Below are 22,231 nucleotides of genomic sequence, written 5' to 3' on the forward strand. Positions count from 1 at the left end.
CGATGCTATTGATTGCTTTCTATATTTTTGAGGATTTAGGTGCAGTCACAAACACAATATTATTCAGCGGAACAAACCATGGACTTTTTAATACCAACAAAATAGAACCTTTCAGTGTGATTTCTATTTTTAGAGTTTGCAAATGAAGGACCAAGCAAAAATATTTGCAAAGCAATCACATGCTATAGTGATAATGAAATATTACTATTATGATTTTTTTTTGGGGGGGGGGGGGGGGGTGGGGTTACATTGCAGTTATGGCCTCATGGAATCTTGCATGTGCCCCCAGCACCCTCCATTTTGTGCCCCTCGGGGAAAAGTTCATTTGCAAGGAACTTATTTGTTTGACTGTAGACTTTGGATCTACATACACTGGCGGACTCTCAAGATAAACTACACTGCAATTTAAACTCACTTCACCCCACACCCACTGCGGTGTCATGTACAATCCAGTCTATCGGGCGGACCAAGAGGATTTTGGATGTTATTATATGGTTGTGTTACATCAAACTATTAAACATTCAGAAATGTTAGACATTGTGTTGCAGTGTCCATAATGTAAATACATTAAGTTACTCCGAGAAGGAAGAATATATCAAAATGGAACAGACCGCAGTCATCCTAAACACTTATATATAAATGTTGTAAATATGACACTAATGGGATTGGAAGGCTATAAAAAAATATTCCCCGACTTGTCTGAGGCTGACATGTTAAGTCTGTCTGTCAAATATTAGAATTCCTGCGAAGCTCAATTGATAAACCATCAGGACCACCGACTCTCATTTTAGTTCACTCAGTATTTGGGCCACTAATTTACTGAAAAGTTCCATTTAAAGTCTAAATGAATTAAGATACGTAAAAACAAGTGGAGCTTAAGATGATGCATTACAGATCACAATAGGTTTTGCATTGGTTCCATTGTGGTCGTGGCCAGGACACAAGGCCAGGTGGAGGCTGTCGGAGAAGCTCCCCACACAGAAGCAAAACAGCGGTGACATATCGTCTGCACCCAGAAACATCACCGACCCGGCTGGGAAATTACACAAAATTCCAATTCGACTAAACAGTTTCGTGACAAGCAGCCGATGCGGCATCCCTCGGTGCCAGGCTGTATACTCCCCATCATAAAACTCCACGCACCACGACTCATCCCCTCGACCCAGCCAGCAGTCCTCGGCGACGCCCTTGCGCGGAATGCTGGGATACGTGACACCGAGCTCCCAGTATGTCTTACCAGTCACGTCCATCTCCCAGTAATGGCAGCCGAAGCTGAAGCTTTGCAAGCTGATGACGTTAAGGGTGGTGTCAAAGCGGAGAGGGGTGTCAGGAAGCTCCTGCCATGTGTCTGTGTAGGTGACACCGTCACCTTTGGGAGAGATGAGCAACTTGGGATGGGCTGTGTCTGGATCCAACGACACGTCACTCCAAACTGAAGAGACATATGTACTGTTACACATCAGCAAAAAAATAAAAAATAAATAAAATAAAATGATGGTAGGTAAACTTTTACTAACAACTTTTCATAAGATTCTTCATGGTAGGAGTGAGAGAGGAGACGAGCAGAAGCATGCTGTCGGTGAGGCGGACAATCTGGTCAGCTTTGGCGGCGTCCAAGCTCACACTGCAACATTCGGAACTATCGAGCACATCAGGCGCTCTGGGGGAGGTCGCACAGAAATAGAAACATGTGGAGTCTGATTATGGCTGATGTTAATCACAGGTTAGTTGTGGTGGTGGTGGTGATACATACTTGTCCAGCACCCATTCACCTTGGTGGTCGGGCTGAGAAGAAGCAAGAAAATTGGCATATTTTCAGTCATTATATATATATATATATATATATATGTCTTTAGCTTTGCTATAATGACTACACATGACTAAATTTCACTCTGAACAGTGCAAACTCGGCAGTGTTAATTCAACAGTACAGAGTGAAATTTAACACTTCAAAAGTGTCTATATTGGGCCACACTAAATATTGTTAGAGGTATTCAGTGATCCCTGGCGCCATCTAGTGGTGAAATAATAATTTGTTTTAAAAAACGACTTTTTATGTCAATAGTATGCAAAAAAATCGTATATTTTTCTTATATAATCGCAGGTCTAGTAATCACTAATTATATCACATGGCTGTAGTCTCACCCGACTAGAGCTGCCATGTTTCGCCGCCATATTCCTGCTACGGATGCCCAAAGGACGACTTCGCGAATCTAGTTAGCCCGAGTGGTGCTTGCATCGAGTGTCGGACCCAATGGATCGACCACAGCATGCCTGGCCTGCATGTGATCGTCACTAACTCCCGTGATTCGGGCTTGTCGCTTGTCACTTTCTGCTTCTTTCTTGCAAGCTTTTACTAGCTTTTTATTTATTTTTCACTAATTCCTCCCGCTAGCTGCTCTTGTTAGCTGCTCCGGCTAATTCCGGCTCGCTCAGTCGAGATGCTCGTTTGCTACGCAAAATAAGAATTGGTGGTAGGCTTGCAAAATTGGTCTCTCTGAGCCACCGTAGTGTGCGTATCCCGTGTGCTTCTAATGCTGTTCTTTGACCACTAGATGGCACTAGGGATTACTGAATGTCCCTTTAAAAGAACACTTGAAAGTGTTAAAAATAAATGATACTAAGATGATGTTGAAATAACTAATGGTAGTTGAAATTTAGCACTAGTCAACACTGATCAGTGTTGATTTTACACTGTTTTAATTTATCTGCATAGTTAATCTAAAATTAGGTGATCAACTCTGTAAAAAAAAAAAAAAATACTACTCTGGACACTATTTAACTCTGAAAATGTTAAAATTACACTTCTGGAGTTAAAGTTAAAATCTCAAAAATGTAACCTTGGCATTTTAACACTACAATTTTTTGCTGTGTAGTAAGACAAAATACATCAATACAATACAAATAATTATACATAGGCTGCATACACTAACACAACATACTGTACCGGTATCATTTGAACTTTATGAATATTTCCCACGCTCATTCACCGTTGCATGAGCATGCAGGTCCACGTGGTCCAGAGTTGCTGTGATTCCAACCAGGTCCTGTTCAATCTCCTGGATTAGAATCCAGTTCCTCTCCATGAGCCAACCCAGAGCCGAGACAGCGGCACGCTCCTCGGCCTCCAGGTGCGAAAGCGTGGTCTTCAGGTCCTTGTCCAGTATGGCTTGGATTTCCAGATGTTTTCTTATTATGCTCTCCTTTATCACATAGGACTTTTTCTGAGGCACAAGCGCTCATCAGTTTATTGTGCTGCATTTAGAGAATCACTGTCAATATGTGCTTTTCTCTAAGGTTAGACATGTTTATTGTCATCAATACACATCACAGTGGTTAGCATGGCAAGCAGACATCATGGAGTTAGTGCTGTCGGTGCTTTGTTATTTCATGTGTAAATGAGCAATCGGACTTGAACATGGTTGCATTCAGAACCACTTTTTTTTTTTTTTTTTACAGTTTCGAGTTTAGCGATAAACAAATTGGTTGATGTAAAATTTCCCAATAATATTGTTTTCTTAAGTTTTCAATAACTTTTAGGACTGGGGACTCTTCCCTTTGAGAACTTACAGTGATTTCTGATTGTTGCATGGCCAGGTTCTTCTGTCTGTCTTTCACCACCTCCCTCTGCATCTTTAGACATTCTTGATGACTTTTTAACAACTCCTGCAGAGAATGGTGTCAATATTGAACATGTGATATCCTCAATTGGATGAATAAGCAGTTCATTTGAGGCCTTAAGCGTTTGTTTGCCACTGTTAAGAGTATGTATGTGGAAACGTAATCGATTGTATAATGTCATTAAAGTCAATCGTAAACATTTCTTGGCAATAATATGTTATATGTGACCTCACTAGTCTAAACATGACATTCTGATTAATATTACAAGTGTAGAATATGAGTTATGTGCAAAATCCAGCCTTTTTTCCATCTCAGGGGGCGGCCATTTTGCCATTTGCTGTCAACTGAAGATGACATCACAGTTGCTCACCTGAGTGACTGTGGTGTCATTTTCACACAAAATGGCTGCTTTCTGATACTGATAAAAACTGTGATGTCATTTTCACACAAAATGGCTGCCTTCTGATACTGATAAAACCTGCTGGATTTTGCTGCTTAACTCATATTCCTCCAATGCAATATTAACCAAAATACCGTATTTAGACTTGTGGGGCTGCATAGATCATATTATTGTCAAGAAATTCTTGGGTTGACTTCCCCTTTAACAAGTGGTATGATATCTTGATGTCTATTATAATTTTAAGCCTTGAACTTTTGTGACTCACCTTCCTGTATAAACATCTAAACCTAACTACTGACTGACAAAAGCTACTTTTACCTTATTCTTTTGTCAATTGATCAGACACTTGCACCACTAAATCATTTAAACAAAGCTATATTTTAAAAACGAAAGACTCCAAATAATAAATGTGTATGTGTGGCGTTCCCGATTGGCCCCATAAGTCATCTAGTCCGCAGACAACCCTCCTACCCAGTGTACGTGTGCTTGATGCAGAAACCCGAAGTCCACAGAAAAGAGGCAGCGAGTAGCTTTGCTATAGCTGCGGATCTTGTGGTTGGTGGTGATTTAAAGCTTTATTGGCTTTGTTTTCAATACAACAATCGGCAGTGTGTTTTTTTTTTTATTCACTGTATAAAACAATACTTTCAAACACAGGCTTGCTTACATTAGGTGTATTATTTAATGATCTCTTATTGTATTTATATTGGGTATGGCAATAAAATAGATTTATATTTCCAATACATGTAAAGGGCATGTTTCAGAGAGCCTGAGAGGGGTGCCATTTTCTTTTTTGTAAGGATGTAATGAAAGCTGGCATGTCCAGGAGTCTTTAGATGAAGGAAGAGTGTAGAAGCTTGGATCAGCAGCAAAACCGTTTCAGCGAGTCAGTAGACTGTTTTTCCCAGTGTTTCTTTCATCTTCTTTTTTTTAACGACTTCTATTATTCAAAGACTCACTGAGCCAATTGATGCAACTTTTGGATCAAATTCTTCTTTTGGTCCAAGCAAATGAAAGCAGACGTATGTTCAGGCTACAAGCGCGGACATTCTGTGGCGTCATAAGGTTCAACTGCACTTACAAAGTTCCACAGGAGTCAACAGCAACAAATAGCAGGAAGCAACGAGCATCAAAAGGAAGAAAGCAATGCAAGAACAAAACAAGCGCCATCAATACAAATATCATGGTCCTATTTATCATCATTCTTTGTCATTTTTGAACATGAAAACGATTCTGGATTACGGGTTTTCTGTTCCAATCTAATGAGTTGCACCATTCAGCTCACAGTCCCAGGAAGTGTCGGAGCAAAAAGAGTTCATATGTCAGAAGGTAGAAAAAAAAAATAAGGGAACAAACCAAAGCCTAGCCTAGATTATTTGTGTAGTCAATAGTCTGTTTGAATGTTCATGTGTGTTGATACATGCTGCAGTGAGCGTTAGAAAAGCTTGGCCTTCTTTTTCATGTCGTTGCGTTTCCACAGGGGAAGCCTGTCAAACTCCTGGATCTCCATTCCAAAGATGTCAAAGAACGTTTCAGGTGCTAAGTGGCGCTAAAAAGGGGGAGACAACAAAGGAGGGGAGGAGGGGGTTAGCACCAAAGCCATTAAAATGATCTCTAGAAAAATGATGAGAAGCAATGAACACGCCACATTCTTGCTAAAGCTCTATTTGTGTAACATGCTATTGCATCAATGGCGGACAAACACTGATACCTCCAGTCTGGTTCTGTCCACATCCCTGGGCAGTTTAGCTCTCCCTCTACTGGTTATCATGAGCATTTCATAGGGATACACCTTGAGAGGGAGACACTCATCAGTGCACGGGGTCACACACCCAAGTTGCTTAAGTATTAGCATCTTTAGCGGACTAAATAGTCATAACTGTATGCAAATGTGATTGTAATTGTGACAGAGGGAAGACTGGGCAGGAGAACAGGTATGTGACAGGAGGCTGACTGACAGGGACATTTAGTTTGGTGGGGAAATTCTGGTCGGGTGCTATGGCGTGCATACGCTAATGTGCAATAGATAGAGAAAGAACGAGTAGACACAGTTGCGTAAGGGCGCTATTTTGAGGCCGAACACAAACAAAACCAACATCAGTAATGCTGGCCAAGTAAACCACATGTGAATGATCACCCTGGAAAACTCAAATCCGACCTGATTAACTCGTTTCACATGTATGAGAAGAAAGCGGCAAATCAAAATTGCGGCGATGTGATTGATAAGCAGCGTGCTTGCATTTGAGCAAATTCTCTGGCCAACCCATATCTACTCAGTAGGGTGGGCTCCCTTGCGAGGTGTGTCAGATATGTTCCAGGACTCGTCACCCCCAAAAATGATTTCAAACTCAACGTCAATCTTCCGATTACGACCAAACGTTACAGTCTTCAGTGGAAGAATCCAAAATGGTCGAGTCTGAAGAAAGAAAGGCAGCCCAAGTCCAAAGTCATGTTGATCACATTCTTTCGTGTCTGCGGAATGCATGGCCCACTTGAGTTCTTGGCAAGACTTGTGGCCTCCAGGAAAACTTGTGGCTGCTTTACCATGTCAACACACCTGCTCCCAGTGGCCTGAGCATCTGACAATTCCTTGCCAAGGAGATCATCGGCGTGCTGGAGCAACCTCACTACTAACCGACCTAGCTCTGTGTTATTTGTCCTTCTTTCCAGAATGATCTTCACCCGATTTGAAGACGTGGATGATATCCACATGACCACGATGATGATGATGCGGGGAATGAAGGCATCAAGAGTGTCTTGTTAGGAGGGGAATTTTTTTTTTGTGATACCTACAACTTTTCTGATAGGCCCCGTATACAGTACATTATCCTCTACAGTATTTAATGATATGAGTGCTTTAAATGGGATTTTAGGCGTTGGTTTTTCACTGTATGGCACATACAGTATCCAGCCACCAGAAATCAAAGCTATGTGCAGATGAACATGAAGAAGCCGGCATGCTAAGCACTACTGTTAGAGTGACCGCAGCTCCTGAAGCAGCATGCTAAATGTGGAACTTCTCAAACTTAGCTGTTAGCTTGGATGTTAGCTATACAGGAACATACAGTAAATGACTTCCATTCTATGTTTCTATCTCAGTGGTTCTTAACCTGGGTTCGATCAAACGTCAGGGATTCGGTGAGTCAGTTTCGGGTTCAGCTAGGATACACACCTACTGTAAATGATTTGTGATGATACGATTGGCTGATCACGCGATATTGCTTGGCCCAACTGTGATAGAGGGAATTTGATGCGCTCAGTAGTCGAATTGTGGGTGTTGTAATAGTACATCGTATCATTTATTTATTATTGTAATCCCTTCATACTAACTGTGCCGGGCAAAAAACAAACGAATATGTGCAATATGAATTCACATATATAACTGAACATCTGGTGTTCCACAGGGTTTGATTCTGAGGCCTCAGCTGTTTTCATTGTATCTGCTGCCTCTGGGTTCCATCTTAAGAAAACAGCGGTGGTTGTTTTAAAGTGCTCTATAATTATAGAGTTGAGTGATGGGCGTCAGCATCCTAATTGCATGATTTGCAATGCCAAGTTGAGCAATTCTAGTCCAGCACAACTAGCTATTGAGCAAAATTAAAGGAACACTTCCTTCACCTGCATGGAGATGAGGAATATAAGAATTGTTCTTTCTGAATTGAAGGTGAAGAGAGCCAGTTTCAATGAAAAGGCTGCTTTCCTTGGTAAACCCTATGGGCCTACCTATGTCTTGAAAAAAAAGAAATCATTTTATTTTTCAATAAAGAAGGATTCAGTGAATGCACATAGGAAACTGGTGGGGTTCAGTACCTCCAACCACTGTTGTATCTTTAAACAAACCTCATTGCATTATGTCTAAATATTTTGTTTATGAGATAACTGCAACTTTTGCTTGTAATTATTGTTAATGTAGGCTCGCTGTACATTTTTTAACGTATACAATATATGAACAGAAGTATTGGGACCCCTGGCAATTAAAGCTTGGAACTGCACATGATTTTGGAGTGTATAGCGTTTTTTGTTGTTTTCCATTCATTTGGAAGAACACTTTTAGGGCTGCCTGGCTGTTACGTCATTTCTGCTCTGGTTCTTCCGCAGGGTGTTTGATGGGCTTCTTCTTCCACACCAAACACATCCAAGTATGCATTTATGTTCCTTGAATTGTGCAGACATCCTCAGATTCTCTTCTATTTGTAACAGTAAAATCATTGGAAAGGTGTGTCCCGCCAGACCTGAAATTTTTGTGATTTAAATGAAATCGTTAAACTTGGTGATGCTATTTTTATTGAATGAAATGCATTATGGGTTGATAATGTATTGCCGAATGAAAATACAGTCATTTGGAGTTGGTTCCTGTTCCCTTTTCATCTTTCGTCCTCAAATGAAGACTTGTTTTATTTTATTTTAATTATCATCCATTCATATCATTTTCACATTTTATCATCTGCATATCTAAAACTGCTGGTCTATTTGAACTACCAAAGCAGGGTAATGTAGGGACATATTAGCCAAGAATGCACTGTGGACCATGTTAACATGGTGGCACACCAGTTTTTAAAAGGTCTCTAAAATATACAAGTCCATAAGAAAGTTTTTTTTTCTTTATTTCAGGTCATTCCAAATGTTTTAGACAATATTTCCAAGACTAATGAGGATCACTATTAAGTTTCAGGAGGATATTTAGAAGTCAAGGCCAAGCCCTAGGCAACTGACAAGGAGGGGTGTCTTAATACTTTTGTCCATACAGTGTAGTTCACATTGTTGCCATCAGTACAAAAAGGAGAAGATACTTGCTTTGGGCTCCAACATATTAGGCATAGATACTCCCCTGTCCATCCTTGCAAGTGCTGCACGGCCATCCTTAATGTGCTAAAGAATAGAACATACACAAATATAATATAATGGGAGGGGACTGCAGGGTTAATGGCATGAGTATGTTGTCGTTTTATGACGGTGGGCACACTTTTCACTGGATGGAACAAGGAGCTTGACTATCACTGAGGATCCTACTTTTCAAGATGGGCAGTTGTTCAATTGTATGGTTTTTTTTGTCGCTGATGTGAAATTTGAAAAAAAGATGTCTAAAATCGAGCATTTAGCTCGGGTCATGACATCGGTATACAGACAAACAAAACAACACATGAGGTGGTGCTTGCACTTTTGCACGCAGAGTACAGTTGCTCAGCTACTGGGCAGTGCATTTCAAATGACTGCATGCCCTGTAGGTGACATCGAGATGACATACGACAATGTGTTCAACGACAATGCAAGCATGTAGCACAAAGTGGATAGTGTGCATTCTGGGCAAGATGCCTACTGCAAGCACGTTTGATGCGAGGTGAGGAAGCATGCCATGTGAAAAAGCAGATGGGGGACATACCTGAAATTCTGCAGGACAAAATGGGACAGAAAATGAGACTCACAGTTAATGGTTTGGCTGTCATATCTCCTGTCAGGCTACTAGCTATAGCACTTGGGTTTCTGATGACACATTGAGGGTACCATTAACTCATTCACTGCCATTGACGGCTATAGACGTCAAAAATTCATTAGTTTAACATTTTTTCCCATTTTTGTAAACAAGAGTATGAAAACCTAGAATTTTTTTATTATACATTTAGAACAGATATAAAATGTGTGATTAATTGTGAGTTAACTAGTGAAGTCATGCGATTAATTACGAGATTAATCGCCTGAAAAGAAAAGATTATTAAAAATTAGGGACGTCAGGCGATTATTATTATTTTTAAATCATTTATCATTTTTAAAGAAAAAAGAAAAGATGATTAAAAATTAGGGATGTCAGGCGATTAATTTTTTTCGTAATTAATCGCATGACTTTACTAGTTAACTCACGATTAATCACAAATTTTATATCTGTTCTAAATGTAATTTTTTTCCCTAGGTTTTCATACTCTTGTTAACAAAAGTGGGGAAAAAATGTGAAATTAATAGAAATAGTTCAAATGAATTTTTGACGTCTATTGTCGTCAATGGCAGTGAATGAGTTAAGCAGATGTTTTAAAATGCACGGCAAATTCATGTATGCTACACGGAGCAAAGCAATTTCTGAATATTTTACTACACAAAGTGTTCTTGAGAAATTTGCTTGTTCAACATGTTTCGGTAGCAGCTCACCTCTGCCTCCTCCACACATGTCACCATAGCAGTTGTACTGTGTGAAATCCGTTGACTGGGGCTGCGGGACGAAGGAACATTGTTTAGTTTTGTTTTACATACTGTATAAACTAAGATATTGGTACTCGCGACGCACCCTCTTGTGGCCGTTTTACGATCAAGAATTACAAAACAGAAATTAGAAACTAAAAGAATAGAAAATTGCCATTAATTTCATGCACTTTTAAAGGAGAAGTCAACTCATAAACGTTCTTTACAGCAATGTGTTCTTTGCGCCTTCGCCAGACTAAACGTGGCATTCTGATTAATATGGCATTTGTTTTATATAGTTTTAATCTATCTCAGGAGGCGGCCATTTTGCCACTTGCTGTCACATGAAAATGACATGGCAGTTGCTCAGGACTCAGGTAACAACCAATCACAGATCTGCTTGTGAACGTCACGTGGCCAAACTTAGAAAACAGGTGATCCATAATTGGCTGTTACCTGATGGACAAAAACAGGTGGAATTTGCTGTTATGTTGGGATACCGCTATATGGGGACTTTCTTTAAAATTGTCTGCCTTTTTTTTTTTTTTGGGGTGGGGAGGTGGTATCGGTACTTGGTATTAGTGACTACTCAGGATTGAGTATTCGTACTGCTATCAGTCTGAAAAAAAGTGGTATCGATTATCAAACAGCCCTAGTAACCATAAATAAACACCAATACAGTGTTTTTTTATTTTGCAAATATAGCTATGTAAGATTAAGTATTTTTCAGACAAAACATTTCTTGCTGGATTTACAAGACGACTGCTTTGGTCTCACCCGGTGAAGGCCGTTCCTCCCATATCCAGGCAAAGAGTTTGTTCTAGTTGGAGAAGTTGGATCTGAAAGTTGCACGCAAACATTTATCTAGACATCATATCAAATCATAATTTACTGGATTGAGTGGTTCTAACTCTTTACCTGCATCCCCGTTATCCTGCTTGCCGTCATAGCGCTGAGCAGAGACACTCCTTGCGTGGCGTTCCCGAATCTGCTCTTTTTCCATCTCCTCCCTGAGAATTAGCTTGCCCAAACCTGACTGAATCTAAGTACAAACACACTTTCCAGTCAGGTACCATTCCGAACGAGACGATTATGGATACAAAGCATGTATAGCTACACTTGCTATGTTTTTCCTCATCTGATTAACCTTGTTGAGATGTTCTTCCTGAAGCTGCTTTCTTTTCAAGGCATCTTCCTCCTCTTCTTCTCTGGATCGTCTTCTTCCCTCTGTACCTGGGGGATCCAAATACAGACCCAAAAAAACACAATAACTTTCCAAGTACATCCACATCCTGCGGGAGGATATCATGATGCACATGTATTTGGATAGTGCAACTGATATACGAAAAACAGTTATAAATAACAGAAAGAGAGGGTGAATTTCCACTAACTGTGAGTTATTCAACAAACTAAGAAGTATGGGGTATAAAAAGGAACACAAATGTGAGACAGAGTTGACAAGACATACAAATAGGGGACTTTTTTTTTGCAATCTTTTGGGTATGCTGCCATGATGTGATGTTGACTTTGGTGGCTTCAATCATGTAACCCCTGGCACGTCTACTACACAGAACAGCACAGATGTAAGACACATGGACAAATGTCAGTTTGAAGTCAGTCTCAGTTATCTCTGTCTAAGCCATTTGTGGCGTTATTCTGTACATATCTTAACATAAAAAGTGAAACCAATGCTAGCTTAAGCATAAAAACAACAACATGGTAGCAAAAGGAACAAAGCTTTTTGTGAGCGAGCGTAACATAAGAAATATGCCAGATTCCAAGAGTGCTTAACTCATTCGCTGCCATTGACGGCTATAAACGTCAAAAATTAATTTTAACTATTTCTATTAGGTCAACTTTTTTTTTTTAAATGAAAACCTAGAAAAAAAATTATTGTACATTTAGAACAGACAAAATTTTTGATTAATCGTGAGTTAACTAGTAAAGTTATGCGATTCATTACGATAAAAAAATTTAATCGCCTGACGCCCCTAATTTTTTATAATCTTTTCTTTTTTTCTTAAAAAAATAAAAAACATGTTTAATTTTAAATATGTTCTTAATTTTTTTTAATGATGTATTAATTTTAATAATCTTTAAAAAAATATTTTAATGTTTTTAAATTTTTAATAATTTCTTCTTTTTTATCATTTTAATTATGTTTTTAAATTTTTAATAATCTTTTCTTTTTACAAAAACAAAAGATTATTAAAAATTAGGGGCATCAGGCGATTAAAATTTGTAATCGCATGACTTCTCAAGTTAACTCACGATTAATCAAAAATGTTATATCTGTTCTAAATGTACAATAAAGAAATGTTTCTAGGTTTTCATACTCTTCTTAACAAAAGTGGGAAAAAATGTAAAACTAATAGAAATAGTTACAATGAATTTTTGACGTCTATAGCCGTCAATGGCAGTGAATGAGTTAAAAGTGAAGCAAGGATGCAGTTAAGGATTTTAGAGCAGCTCTAGGGGGAAACAAGAATTAGTTGGGTGACTACATGGCTGCAGTGCAAGCATGCCCATTAGGAGCCTACTGTACCTAATCGAACGTTAGAGGAGGGCCAACAATCACCCTCGCTCTGTGAGCTGTCGTCTGGAGAGCGAGCATGGGCAGCAGGGAAGGTGGCAGATCTGATGATGTCATCAGCCGACTTGCTTTGGCGTGCTATGGCAGCTGTATATAGGTTGGTAACCATGGCAACTGATCTATCAGCGTTTGTGACACCAGCTCAACCACATATAGCGTGTGCCTTACACAAGGCAAAGAATTTCTTCAACACGGCAAGTCAGTAAACGCTACATAGAGTCAGCTTCGTGTATGTAGGTGACAGTGTTTGCGCACTAGGAGTGATTATGTGGTCAAAATATCAGGACACATTGATGTTTCGAAGCATAGTACACAGCATATGGTAGCGTACTGAACATTTTGGAAATGTTATTGGTACTTTGAAGTAAGATACACTAATCACAAAAAGTTTCAAAATGCATTATAATCTTTACAGGTGACCCTAATTTCACTTTTTACACTTTTGGATGCATTTGACCAACTTTGAATGTTTCTGTACTTTTTGCACAACTTGCTGTTATCTAACGAGAAGCTGAATGGCAACTTTCACAACAGATGTATGATCCATGAAAATGACGAGGTATGTCCACTTATATACCTTTCAGTGACTCTTACAGTCTCTTAGCTCTAGCCACTTCCCTTCTGAGAGCATCCTGTTTGAAACCTCGCAAAGGTGAGGTACTGTTGATCAATTTTTAGATGCCATCTTGGTCTAATGAGGACTGTTTAAATACAAATTGTAATTCAACCAAACATTGTATTGGATGTGCCAAAAGTACTGAAACACTGGACAGTTGTACACGGGCATCCAAAAAGGTTAGAAAAGGTCAAATTGAGTTAACCTGAAAGGGTTATAGTGCATTTTGGGTTCAATCTGAAATTTCACTAGAAAGCTGAATATCCCAATTTTTTTTGGGTGTGTAGGTAGTGAACATTAACTCCTATCCCTAAAAATGAACAGTTCCATTTGATTTAATTGCCCATGCTGAAAACATTACTTAACGTTATTCTCAGGAACCAGTGAAAAAGTTCCAAACATTATTTGTTGTAACGAACACAACGCAGGTGAGACAGAAGTGCATCAGAGACAGACTTCAAACAGTGCAATCATACTGACAGCGAGTATTTCTACAATAACAAAACAGTTTCAACACAGAACATCCATCATTTCATACATTTTGACGCATGACCCACTCAATTCAGATGATAACTGTAAATAGAAGAATATGTACCATATTGTTTGTAGATGGGAGGTTTCCTGTAGATGTTACTGCCCTGATCTGAAATTTGTCAAAAAATAAGAAATGAAAATCACATTTAGCAGTATATATGTAAAGCCCATGTAACCAACATTTACTACATCAATTAATTATATTATTATTATAGTTTTACCCACAGATTACACTAATGCTCATCTGTATGTTTGAAATAAAAGGGTAAAAAGCAACCTAGCAAGCTTCCAAATAGAGAAAGAGAGAGAGAGAGAGGATGATAACAAGCTAGATAGCTATATATATAGCTAGCTAGCTAGCTAGTTAGCTAGCTACATGATAGATAGATAGATAGATAGATAGATAGATAGATAGATAGATAGATAGATAGATAGATAGATAGATAGATAGATAGATAGATAGATAGATAGATAGATAGATAGATAGATAGATAGATAGATAGATAGATAGATAGATAGATAGATAGATGAGCAGCGACAGGGTGTGCTCCGACTCCTACCTGGGAGGTGAAAATGTTTAGGGGTCAGAGAGAGTGGCGGGGTGCCTGGCCGGCTGTCGGGCCGAAGCGGGAGAGGGGAGCTCCGGCCGCTTGGCGGGTCAGTGCCTCCAGTGAGAAGAACCAAAAAAGGAACGTAAACAGGGAGGCATAAGGGCAACCAGAGTGCGGATGGGGCAACACCATAATATGGACGGACATGGGGGCATTGTTAGTCTGTCGGCACAAATGAATTCTGTGAAAAGTGACACATGACGATTACTATTTGTTACATGTACATGGCTATTTGCTTTACGATGAATTGTGAGTAATTTGCATGACTCTAACAATGTAATACAGTAATTGTATGTACACTTAGATAACAAAATTAGGATTTGAAAGGCGTGGTAATGTGCATGCAAACAGCAAATAAACAAGCACCAAGAGCTTGTCCTCTGCTTATGCTGAAGTAGTGCTAGTGTCATGAATCTGTGTGATGAAACATGCTTATGGGTCCAAAATGACAGACGAGAGTAGCGTGAGGTTGCGTCCCAGACTGTAATGGAGATGATGTGCTTACTTCGAGGGGTGGAGGGAGGCGTGGTGGTTGTTTGGGGGCTTACCTTGACTATGGGGGAGGAAGTGATGTCTAAAAGGGGAGGTGGGGCGGGAGTCACTATTTCTGGAGCCCACACTGTTACTGCACAAGGAGGAGCAGAGCTTCTGCATGCCTGTCAGAGCTTCTGCGGTGAGGAAGAGATTGCGGTCGATTGTGTGTGTGGGGGGGATAGAGGTTGAGAAAGTGAGGGGGAAATGAAAAGGGAGATTTGCAGGCATTGAAAAGAGCAAAGAAATTAGAACCAAGGGAAAAATAAATAAAACAAACTATACTCTATTACACAATCAAAAAGGGAGGTGTGATATTAAGGAAGCAAATTGGCTGACTGGCTGTTATTGCAATATGACATTTATTTTTTATTCAGTTCCATCAGGAAAAAAAGACATAACAACCAATCAGTCAATTTCAGTGAAGATTCCTTTTAACATGGCAAAAATATAAAGAATAGGAAGTGAGTCCACAAACTTGTTGGCTAATATCTTTCCTTAATATCCCTTCAACAATTGCAAATCATCAGTACGATTGCACGAACCATCCACAAAGGACTCACCTGGCCTGTGAAAATGCTGCGGGGACCGTGACAGAGTGGGGGTGTAACCATGGCGATTATAAACTGGCGAACCTAAGGAACCCTGACTGGTGGACCTCTGGAGAATGCGTTCTCTTTTGTCATAACATCCCTGACAAATGGTACACACAAATATACAGAGTGTTAGATGAAATACATATTTGGATGGTAATATGATATTTTAAATACAATATGACACACACACATACAAGAATAAATTGAAGTTTGACAAAACACTAGTCTCACCTCATTGGATAGGGTCGGAGACATGGTTCGAAAAGACTGCAAATAAGACAAAGCAAAATTAAAAGTAACTAATTAAAAGTACTGTGTTAACACTGCAAATAGATAGGCAGCAGGGAGATGGTGACAGAGAGAGAGAGAGAGAGAGAGAGAGAGAGAGAGAGAGAGAGAGAGAGAGAGAGAGAGAGAGAGAGAGAGAGAGAGAGAGATGATAGCTAGCTGAATAGCTAGCTACAGTCCCGCTCAATGTTATTGGCACCCCTTCATTTTTTGCATGATCTCGACAATATCTTCAGAAATCAATGGAAATGTACCAATTTTATATCATCAGGGCCTCTTAATTGGATGTCCAAAGTAATTTAACAAAGGAAATTGTTTTTTCAACTTACATAATGTAATTCCAAAGAAAAAATAGAAAACACAGCATGTGCAGCAATAATGGCACCCCTCTTTGATATTTGGTTGCACACCCTTTGGGTGGCTTTTTAAAACGTCAAAGTCATCATTCATTGGTTAATTCATGTCAATTGGGCACAGACAATCTAGAACAGGGAATTCTCATTTGTGATTTATCAAAGGTGAGTCACAATGTGTTTCCATACTGATTTACAGGAAAGGGTGCCAATAAAAGTGACAAAGCACATTTTAAGCCCATTGTTTATTGTTTTAAATTGTTTGTTTTTTAATCATTTGGTCTTTAGGATAAAACACAAGTTGTCTATAAAAAATATAAAATAAAAGGATTTACTTGATTGATTTTTTCAGAATATATTCCACATTATGTTCTTTACCAACATGGTTTCCAATAATGGTGAGCAGGACTGTACAGTTAGCTAGCTCTGCTCCATAGAAGCAAATACCTAGGCATCATATGATACCATCATAAACTGGATTTAATTGAAATATCACTCAGTTATGTGCACTCAAAAATCTTTATTTTCTTTCTGCCTGCCCTAATTTGGGTATTAATAATACCATTTTTATTTGTATCTATGTCTTTCCAGACCCTCAAGGCCACTGCACATTAACAAAACAACAGTAAATCTGCACTCTGCAGGCAAATCCCTCCCCCAGTCCTCACACGTGACGGAACGTGTGAATGCTTTCTGTCTGTTATGTGTCAGGATTCAAGATAGTACACTAACTCCCCCAGCTTGCCCAAGACCCTGAACAGGATAAGCAGGATAGAAAATGGACGGCTGGATCAGCAGCTGATGTAACTCACCTTTTCATCAGGCAAGGGCGAGCGCTCCCTCCTGGCATTAAGGAGCTGTGAGGGACAGTGAAGCTCATTAGCAGGTAGAGAAGATGCACCAGTAATCTTGACGAGACTCCTTTAGAATTTTAACCAGTATTTGACATTTCACAACTAAACAAAGGATCAGCATAGGAATTGCATTCTTGCTGTTCAACGTGACCACAAGGATGCCGTGCATGCAATGGGAGGAGCATGCAATCTGCTTTACCTCTCCTACACTTTCTCGTCTCTCCTCTCTCTCCTCCAGGGAGGTGGTGTACATAGGTTCATAGGTAATAAGGTCAGGGCGCTCAATGTCATAAATGGCTTTGACTTTTGGAATGGCAGCTAGGTCTCTGTAATCAAGAATCTCATTGTCTACTTTTGCCTAAGGAGACAAATAAAGACAAACATGCACACACAGACATGAGCAAAGAGATACTGCTGTTGTAAAACCGCTCGTTCCCCTCTGGATTAAGGTCGCAAATGTAAGAATTATTTGTACGTAAAGTAAATGGGGTGGGAAAGGATCATTTCTCATTCAGAGGGAAGAAAAAACACGCTCATTGAGGCATACAGTATGTATCGGTGATATATCTTACATAGATTGTGTGACCCGGTGAGCCAGGTATGCTTGAACCAGGTCTGGAACAAATACTCTCAGATGACGACCTCGTAGGCTGCAGGAGGGAAAGGCAAACAAACACAACGTTTAGTCATAGCGCCTCACTTAACCCCCTCGCCGAGTGGATATTACACCAAAAACACTCCAACATGACATCATTGAGCTTTTATGAGCATGAGTGATGGCAGAGATTTGCAACCCCTGTGTTTATGTTTCAGGAATTATGCGAAGTCATTTCAAATCTTTTCAACATGTCATCTCACGATGAGGTCATTCATTTGCACATGTGCAAAGTGAATGAGGGTGAAGCTGTTTAGGTGACAGCAGCAATCTTGAATGTAGTATAATTAAATGAGCTTTTAACCTAATGGGTAAATGGGGCTTTTATAGAAGACAAATTAGTCATTATTCTGAATGGCTTCATGTGAAATCACGGAGAGGGCACTGCAAGCTGCCGCCAGCAGATGGCAGCAGACAGTGCCCATGCGTACTACGTGCATGGTGGAACACAATGATGCGCCTCACAGCCCATAGCGAATACAGTACCTGCCTTTCTGTTTTTTGAAGGAATAAGAGGGACGGAGGCAGTAGCTGTGGAGGAAGGGAGAAGGGGTTCACAGGACATCACACAGGGGTTGTTCCTCTCCAGTTTGACTCAAAGTTCACACATATGCTCAGGGGCACCGCAGGTGATTACGAACGCCATAAAAAAAAAACACTTTAAAATTGTCATTACCGTCCTCTCCCTTACGGCGCCCCTGCCTACACTTAACGGCCAAACCATTAGGTACACTTGTGCAATCAAACTATCTAACATCTAATGCTGTAGATGAGCAGTTGCCTTTACAGATAATCAGTGTTGAATGACACTGCAAAAAATGGAAATACATTTAAAATAAATTGTGTTTATTAACTTGATTTGTAATTTGTCTTTACTGCAGTGTCAATAAAAAACAAATACTTTTTTTCTTTTGATGCAGTTCTTGAAGAGTGCACACATAGCCTTCCTAATGGAATGTCAGATAAGTGTACTCAAACATTTCCAGATTAAAACCTCAGAAACCTCTTCATTTAGCAAAGGTCTGCCCTTACGGAAATTGTTCATTCCACATGCAGACTTTCTCTCCATTCCCATCGAATGTTGTCATGGGACATGAACAGAAAGTGCTTTCAGTCAGAGTTAAGTTGAGGATAATGGAACATGCAGATTCCTACCCTTTCCCTGTGTCTCTCCTCTGTTCTAGTTGTGTTCTTACAGCCAGGATGCCACACTGTTGATCCTGAAGAAACACAATGTAAGAATTATTTCCTTAATCCAAGCACTCGTCTCTTTAAGTATCATGCAATTCTGGAAAGGATTCCTGCAGACAGACTTGTTTCTACCGTGAGAGACATGTCACTCAATTAGACAGATTGCATTAGCGATAAGATTGGCATGAGCAAAACCTGACTATTGGAGCTAAGGTAATCGTAAAATAATTAAGTAAGATAGAAAGAATGACAAACTTCCTACTACCTATGCACAGTATTAGAGATTTCCAAAGGATCTTTGTGCAGCTTGTCACTTTTTTACTCGCGACTGCCACCTCTGGCCCAAAGTGTAACTGCAGTATCTGTGTCAGGCTCGTTCAAGCCAAAACAAAGACATTCATGTTCATTTTAATTTTCTGCGTATGGGTTACAGCAGGGATGGGCCATGCATGCCGCTTTTCCATTAGTCCCGCACGACACGCTACCACACCACACTGTACGGAACGACAATACACGGCCTCCATTGCCTTTCCATTACAGCAGGCGCGCGGCGGGAAGTGGGCGGGATCATCCAAGCCAAGCTTGCACTCCCGCAGTGCGTGCGACTCAGCATAACATTTCACCAGTGGCAAGTCGCATCAACATTGAACCATATTTACAATTTCATATGGACCACCATGGATGAAATATTGCAATCTTGATTTCACGACCGGCTCGCGAAGCTATTCCTGAATGGAGAGCTCAGACTCATTAATTTAACTGCGCTGGAGCTCTCATTCAAGTGAATGGGAACATACGACCAGGCGAGCTGTGTGCACTCGCAATTCTTTTTTTTAAACCACAATCATTACATATCCATCCACAAGTACCTTTTAAATTGTAAATATAGTTCAGCGTTGCTGCAGAACCACCGCCGAGATGGTTCTAAAAAGCGGTTCTGTTGTAACCGCTCGGCCTCGAAAAAGTCCCATGGAGACGCGGACATCCGGGGGCAAAAAATGCCGCTTCGTTGTGGAACCGATCAGGTGGAAAAGCGCCATTAAATGTCAGATCAAACAATTCCTAACCATATATAAGACAAAATTACCAATGTAAATGTGGACAAAATGTGTATAAGTGCAAAATACGTGCGCTGAATATATTTCATTTTTCCTAATACATTTCTCAATGCATGCATAAAAGATCCACCCTCCTAAGCTGGGTTTGAAGCAAACAACAAAATAACCACATACTGTGGGGTTTTTTTCCCCAATGCAAAAGGCTCTTTTGAATAAAAAAATTCCATTCAAGAACGGCACAACATTGCTGAACAGAAAATGAACATTAAATGCAAGAACTCTTATTGTGCATTTTTTCCCCACAAAAATCAACTCCCTCAAAATTGTAACATTATTGAGGTATCATGATTGTCCTTCATATCATTCTAAATCCACAAAAAAATATTAGGCTCAATGAATGAATGTTGTAGTATGGCTGCCATCCGGTGGTAAATGGTGATATTGCAACTTAAAATTACAGTCGGTGCAAATTCACAGTTGGGCACCCGTGAATTTGCATATTCATATTTTTTCTCTTTTCCAATATATTTAAATATTTTAATCTTTCTCCATTTTTTTTTTGGATTTGTTTCCACATTTACCTCCCATTTTCCATGAAATCTATAGTAAAGTTATCACTGTTTTTTGTTTTGTTTGTTTGTTTGTTTTAAGAAGAATTTGGGGTGTTTCTTAAAAAAAAAATATATATATATACATATAGTTTTTTTGGGGTGGGGAGTAGTATTATTCACCCAACATGTTTGCTTTATACCTATTAAAGCCTCACAAAGTACTGACGAATGTATAAATAACAACACCAGGATGTGTGTTCACCTTGCAGGTACATCTCTTCTCCTTCCGTGAACATCTGATTACACCTGCTGCATCTGGCACAGCTGGGGTGGTAATGCTTATCTCCTGCCTGCAAAACACACAGCACAAAGAAAAGACCTGACTTCAGAGAAACGGGAAGATCAATGACATCCGCAGCGGTGAGGGAGGAAATAAACCCAATAATCTCACTTCACTCAGCTATGCTCGGAACTCCAAAGCTTGCTAAACCCTGGGACGTTTCGTCAGATCCAGCGAGGGGACTGATAATAACTCAGCCAGAATGTCTTTCAGAAAAGTTAGTTATTTGCTGCCAGTTTTGAACAAGAATATTAGTTTTAGTGGTTGATTAATTTCTGACTTGTGAGCTGGTCAAACAGTTTGTTCCAAAAATATCTCACAGCCTAACCTTCACCCTAAGGTTGATCATTTAGGGCAGCGGTGGCATAAACCTTATGTGGTGGTGGTCTAGTGCAGTACTGAGGAAGCTTGGTATTCATCAAGCCAGTAGAGTTGAAGAGATGTTTAACTTGTCACTTGTGTCCCTGATTAAACTGTCAGACAGCCTGGCATCACTTTGGCAGCACTGTTGCTTTGGCAGCAGCTCAGGAGGGAGATGCAGAGATATTTTCCTATTGTCATATAGTCCAGCCTTAATACTGGATTACAGTAAACTCGGCTCGCTGGCAGTAACATTTTCATACTATTAAATGACTCACTGTCTGATTGGATCACTGTCTGCTGGGCAGTCGATACTTGTGGCTATACGCTTGAAGCGTTGATTACATATACAGATAGGCATTATATTTATACTCTACATACTTCAACTAGCGTCAGCGACGCTTCAGTAATAGTTTCGCTGTAGATGCAAAACATCTTTTAAGACATTTTATGTAATATTTATGTAATTGGTGGCGAAACGAGCTGGAATATGTAAGCATTGAGAGTTATAAAAAGCTGAAAATCTACCCAGAATTAATCTTTTAGCAGAACACTTTCATGTCAAGAGAGTGTTTGGCTCCGTGTTGAAGAGATTACAACACAGATTAACAAACTACATTTATGGCAAACTGAATTCAGACGTTAACAGCATGTTATATAAATCCACATTTTAAAATAAAAAGAGAGCACCAACAACTTAAGGTGAATCAGATTCCCCAAATTTCCCTGTAACGCATTTAAAATTCACACTAATGGCTTTGTCTCTTACCTCAAGTACTTTGCCCGTGATGAACTGATGACATGCCTCACACTGCACTCCAAAATGAATCTGGTAGTCCTTCTCACAGTACGGTGCACCATCCCTAAGTGGAGGAAAGTCAACGTTGAATATCAGGAACGTTGTTTTTACA

The 22,231-nt window shown here is 39.8% G+C and overlaps 2 protein-coding genes across 23 annotated transcripts in view; both read right to left on the reverse strand.

Moving 5' to 3' along the window:
* Window positions 1–127: 127 nt before the first annotated feature.
* Window positions 128–4,453, reverse strand: LOC147163861 (zinc-binding protein A33-like). The gene is made up of 4 exons (XM_086092406.1): window positions 2,991–4,453; window positions 1,754–1,785; window positions 1,518–1,660; window positions 128–1,432 (listed from the first exon to the last, which is right to left on the reverse strand). The coding sequence occupies exons 1-4, from the start codon at window positions 3,084–3,086 to the stop codon at window positions 876–878; spliced, it is 828 nt and encodes a 275-aa protein (XP_085948532.1). The 5' UTR covers window positions 3,087–4,453; the 3' UTR covers window positions 128–875.
* Window positions 4,454–5,196: 743 nt separating this feature from the next.
* The window catches only part of LOC147163862 (actin-binding LIM protein 1-like), a 48,055-nt gene continuing 31,020 nt past the window's right edge, over window positions 5,197–22,231 (reverse strand). For 3 of the 22 annotated variants that reach the window (XR_015096819.1, XR_015096815.1, XR_015096818.1), the window contains exons 6-24: window positions 22,090–22,183; window positions 20,883–20,970; window positions 18,976–19,040; window positions 18,307–18,351; window positions 17,738–17,815; window positions 17,365–17,523; window positions 17,124–17,168; window positions 15,902–15,937; window positions 15,638–15,767; window positions 15,092–15,211; window positions 14,493–14,597; window positions 13,994–14,041; window positions 12,735–12,869; window positions 11,337–11,416; window positions 11,108–11,231; window positions 10,967–11,028; window positions 10,160–10,220; window positions 5,733–9,409; window positions 5,494–5,570 (exon numbers count right to left, since the gene is read on the reverse strand). Coding sequence is in view for 2 of the 22 variants with exons in the window: in XM_086092385.1 (XP_085948511.1) it covers window positions 5,457–5,570; window positions 5,733–5,813; window positions 8,816–8,890; window positions 9,402–9,409; window positions 10,160–10,220; window positions 10,967–11,028; window positions 11,108–11,231; window positions 11,337–11,416; window positions 12,735–12,869; window positions 13,994–14,041; window positions 14,493–14,597; window positions 15,092–15,211; window positions 15,638–15,767; window positions 15,902–15,937; window positions 17,124–17,168; window positions 17,365–17,523; window positions 17,738–17,815; window positions 18,307–18,351; window positions 18,976–19,040; window positions 20,883–20,970; window positions 22,090–22,183 (1,753 nt within the window). In the remaining 20 variants the exon portion in view is untranslated. Of the gene's footprint in view, window positions 5,571–5,732; window positions 9,410–9,464; window positions 9,503–10,159; window positions 10,221–10,966; window positions 11,029–11,107; window positions 11,232–11,336; window positions 11,432–12,734; window positions 12,870–13,993; window positions 14,042–14,492; window positions 14,598–15,091; window positions 15,212–15,637; window positions 15,768–15,901; window positions 15,938–17,123; window positions 17,169–17,364; window positions 17,524–17,737; window positions 17,816–18,306; window positions 18,352–18,975; window positions 19,041–20,882; window positions 20,971–22,089; window positions 22,184–22,231 lie in introns of those variants that run through there. The other 19 variants (XM_086092385.1, XR_015096816.1, XR_015096807.1 and 16 more) reach the window with 19 other exon arrangements.

Source organism: Leptonotus elevatus, chromosome 13, assembly GCF_054856555.1.
Source record: "Leptonotus elevatus isolate MCC_2025b chromosome 13, RoL_Lele_1.0, whole genome shotgun sequence".
NCBI lineage: Eukaryota > Metazoa > Chordata > Actinopteri > Syngnathiformes > Syngnathidae > Leptonotus > Leptonotus elevatus.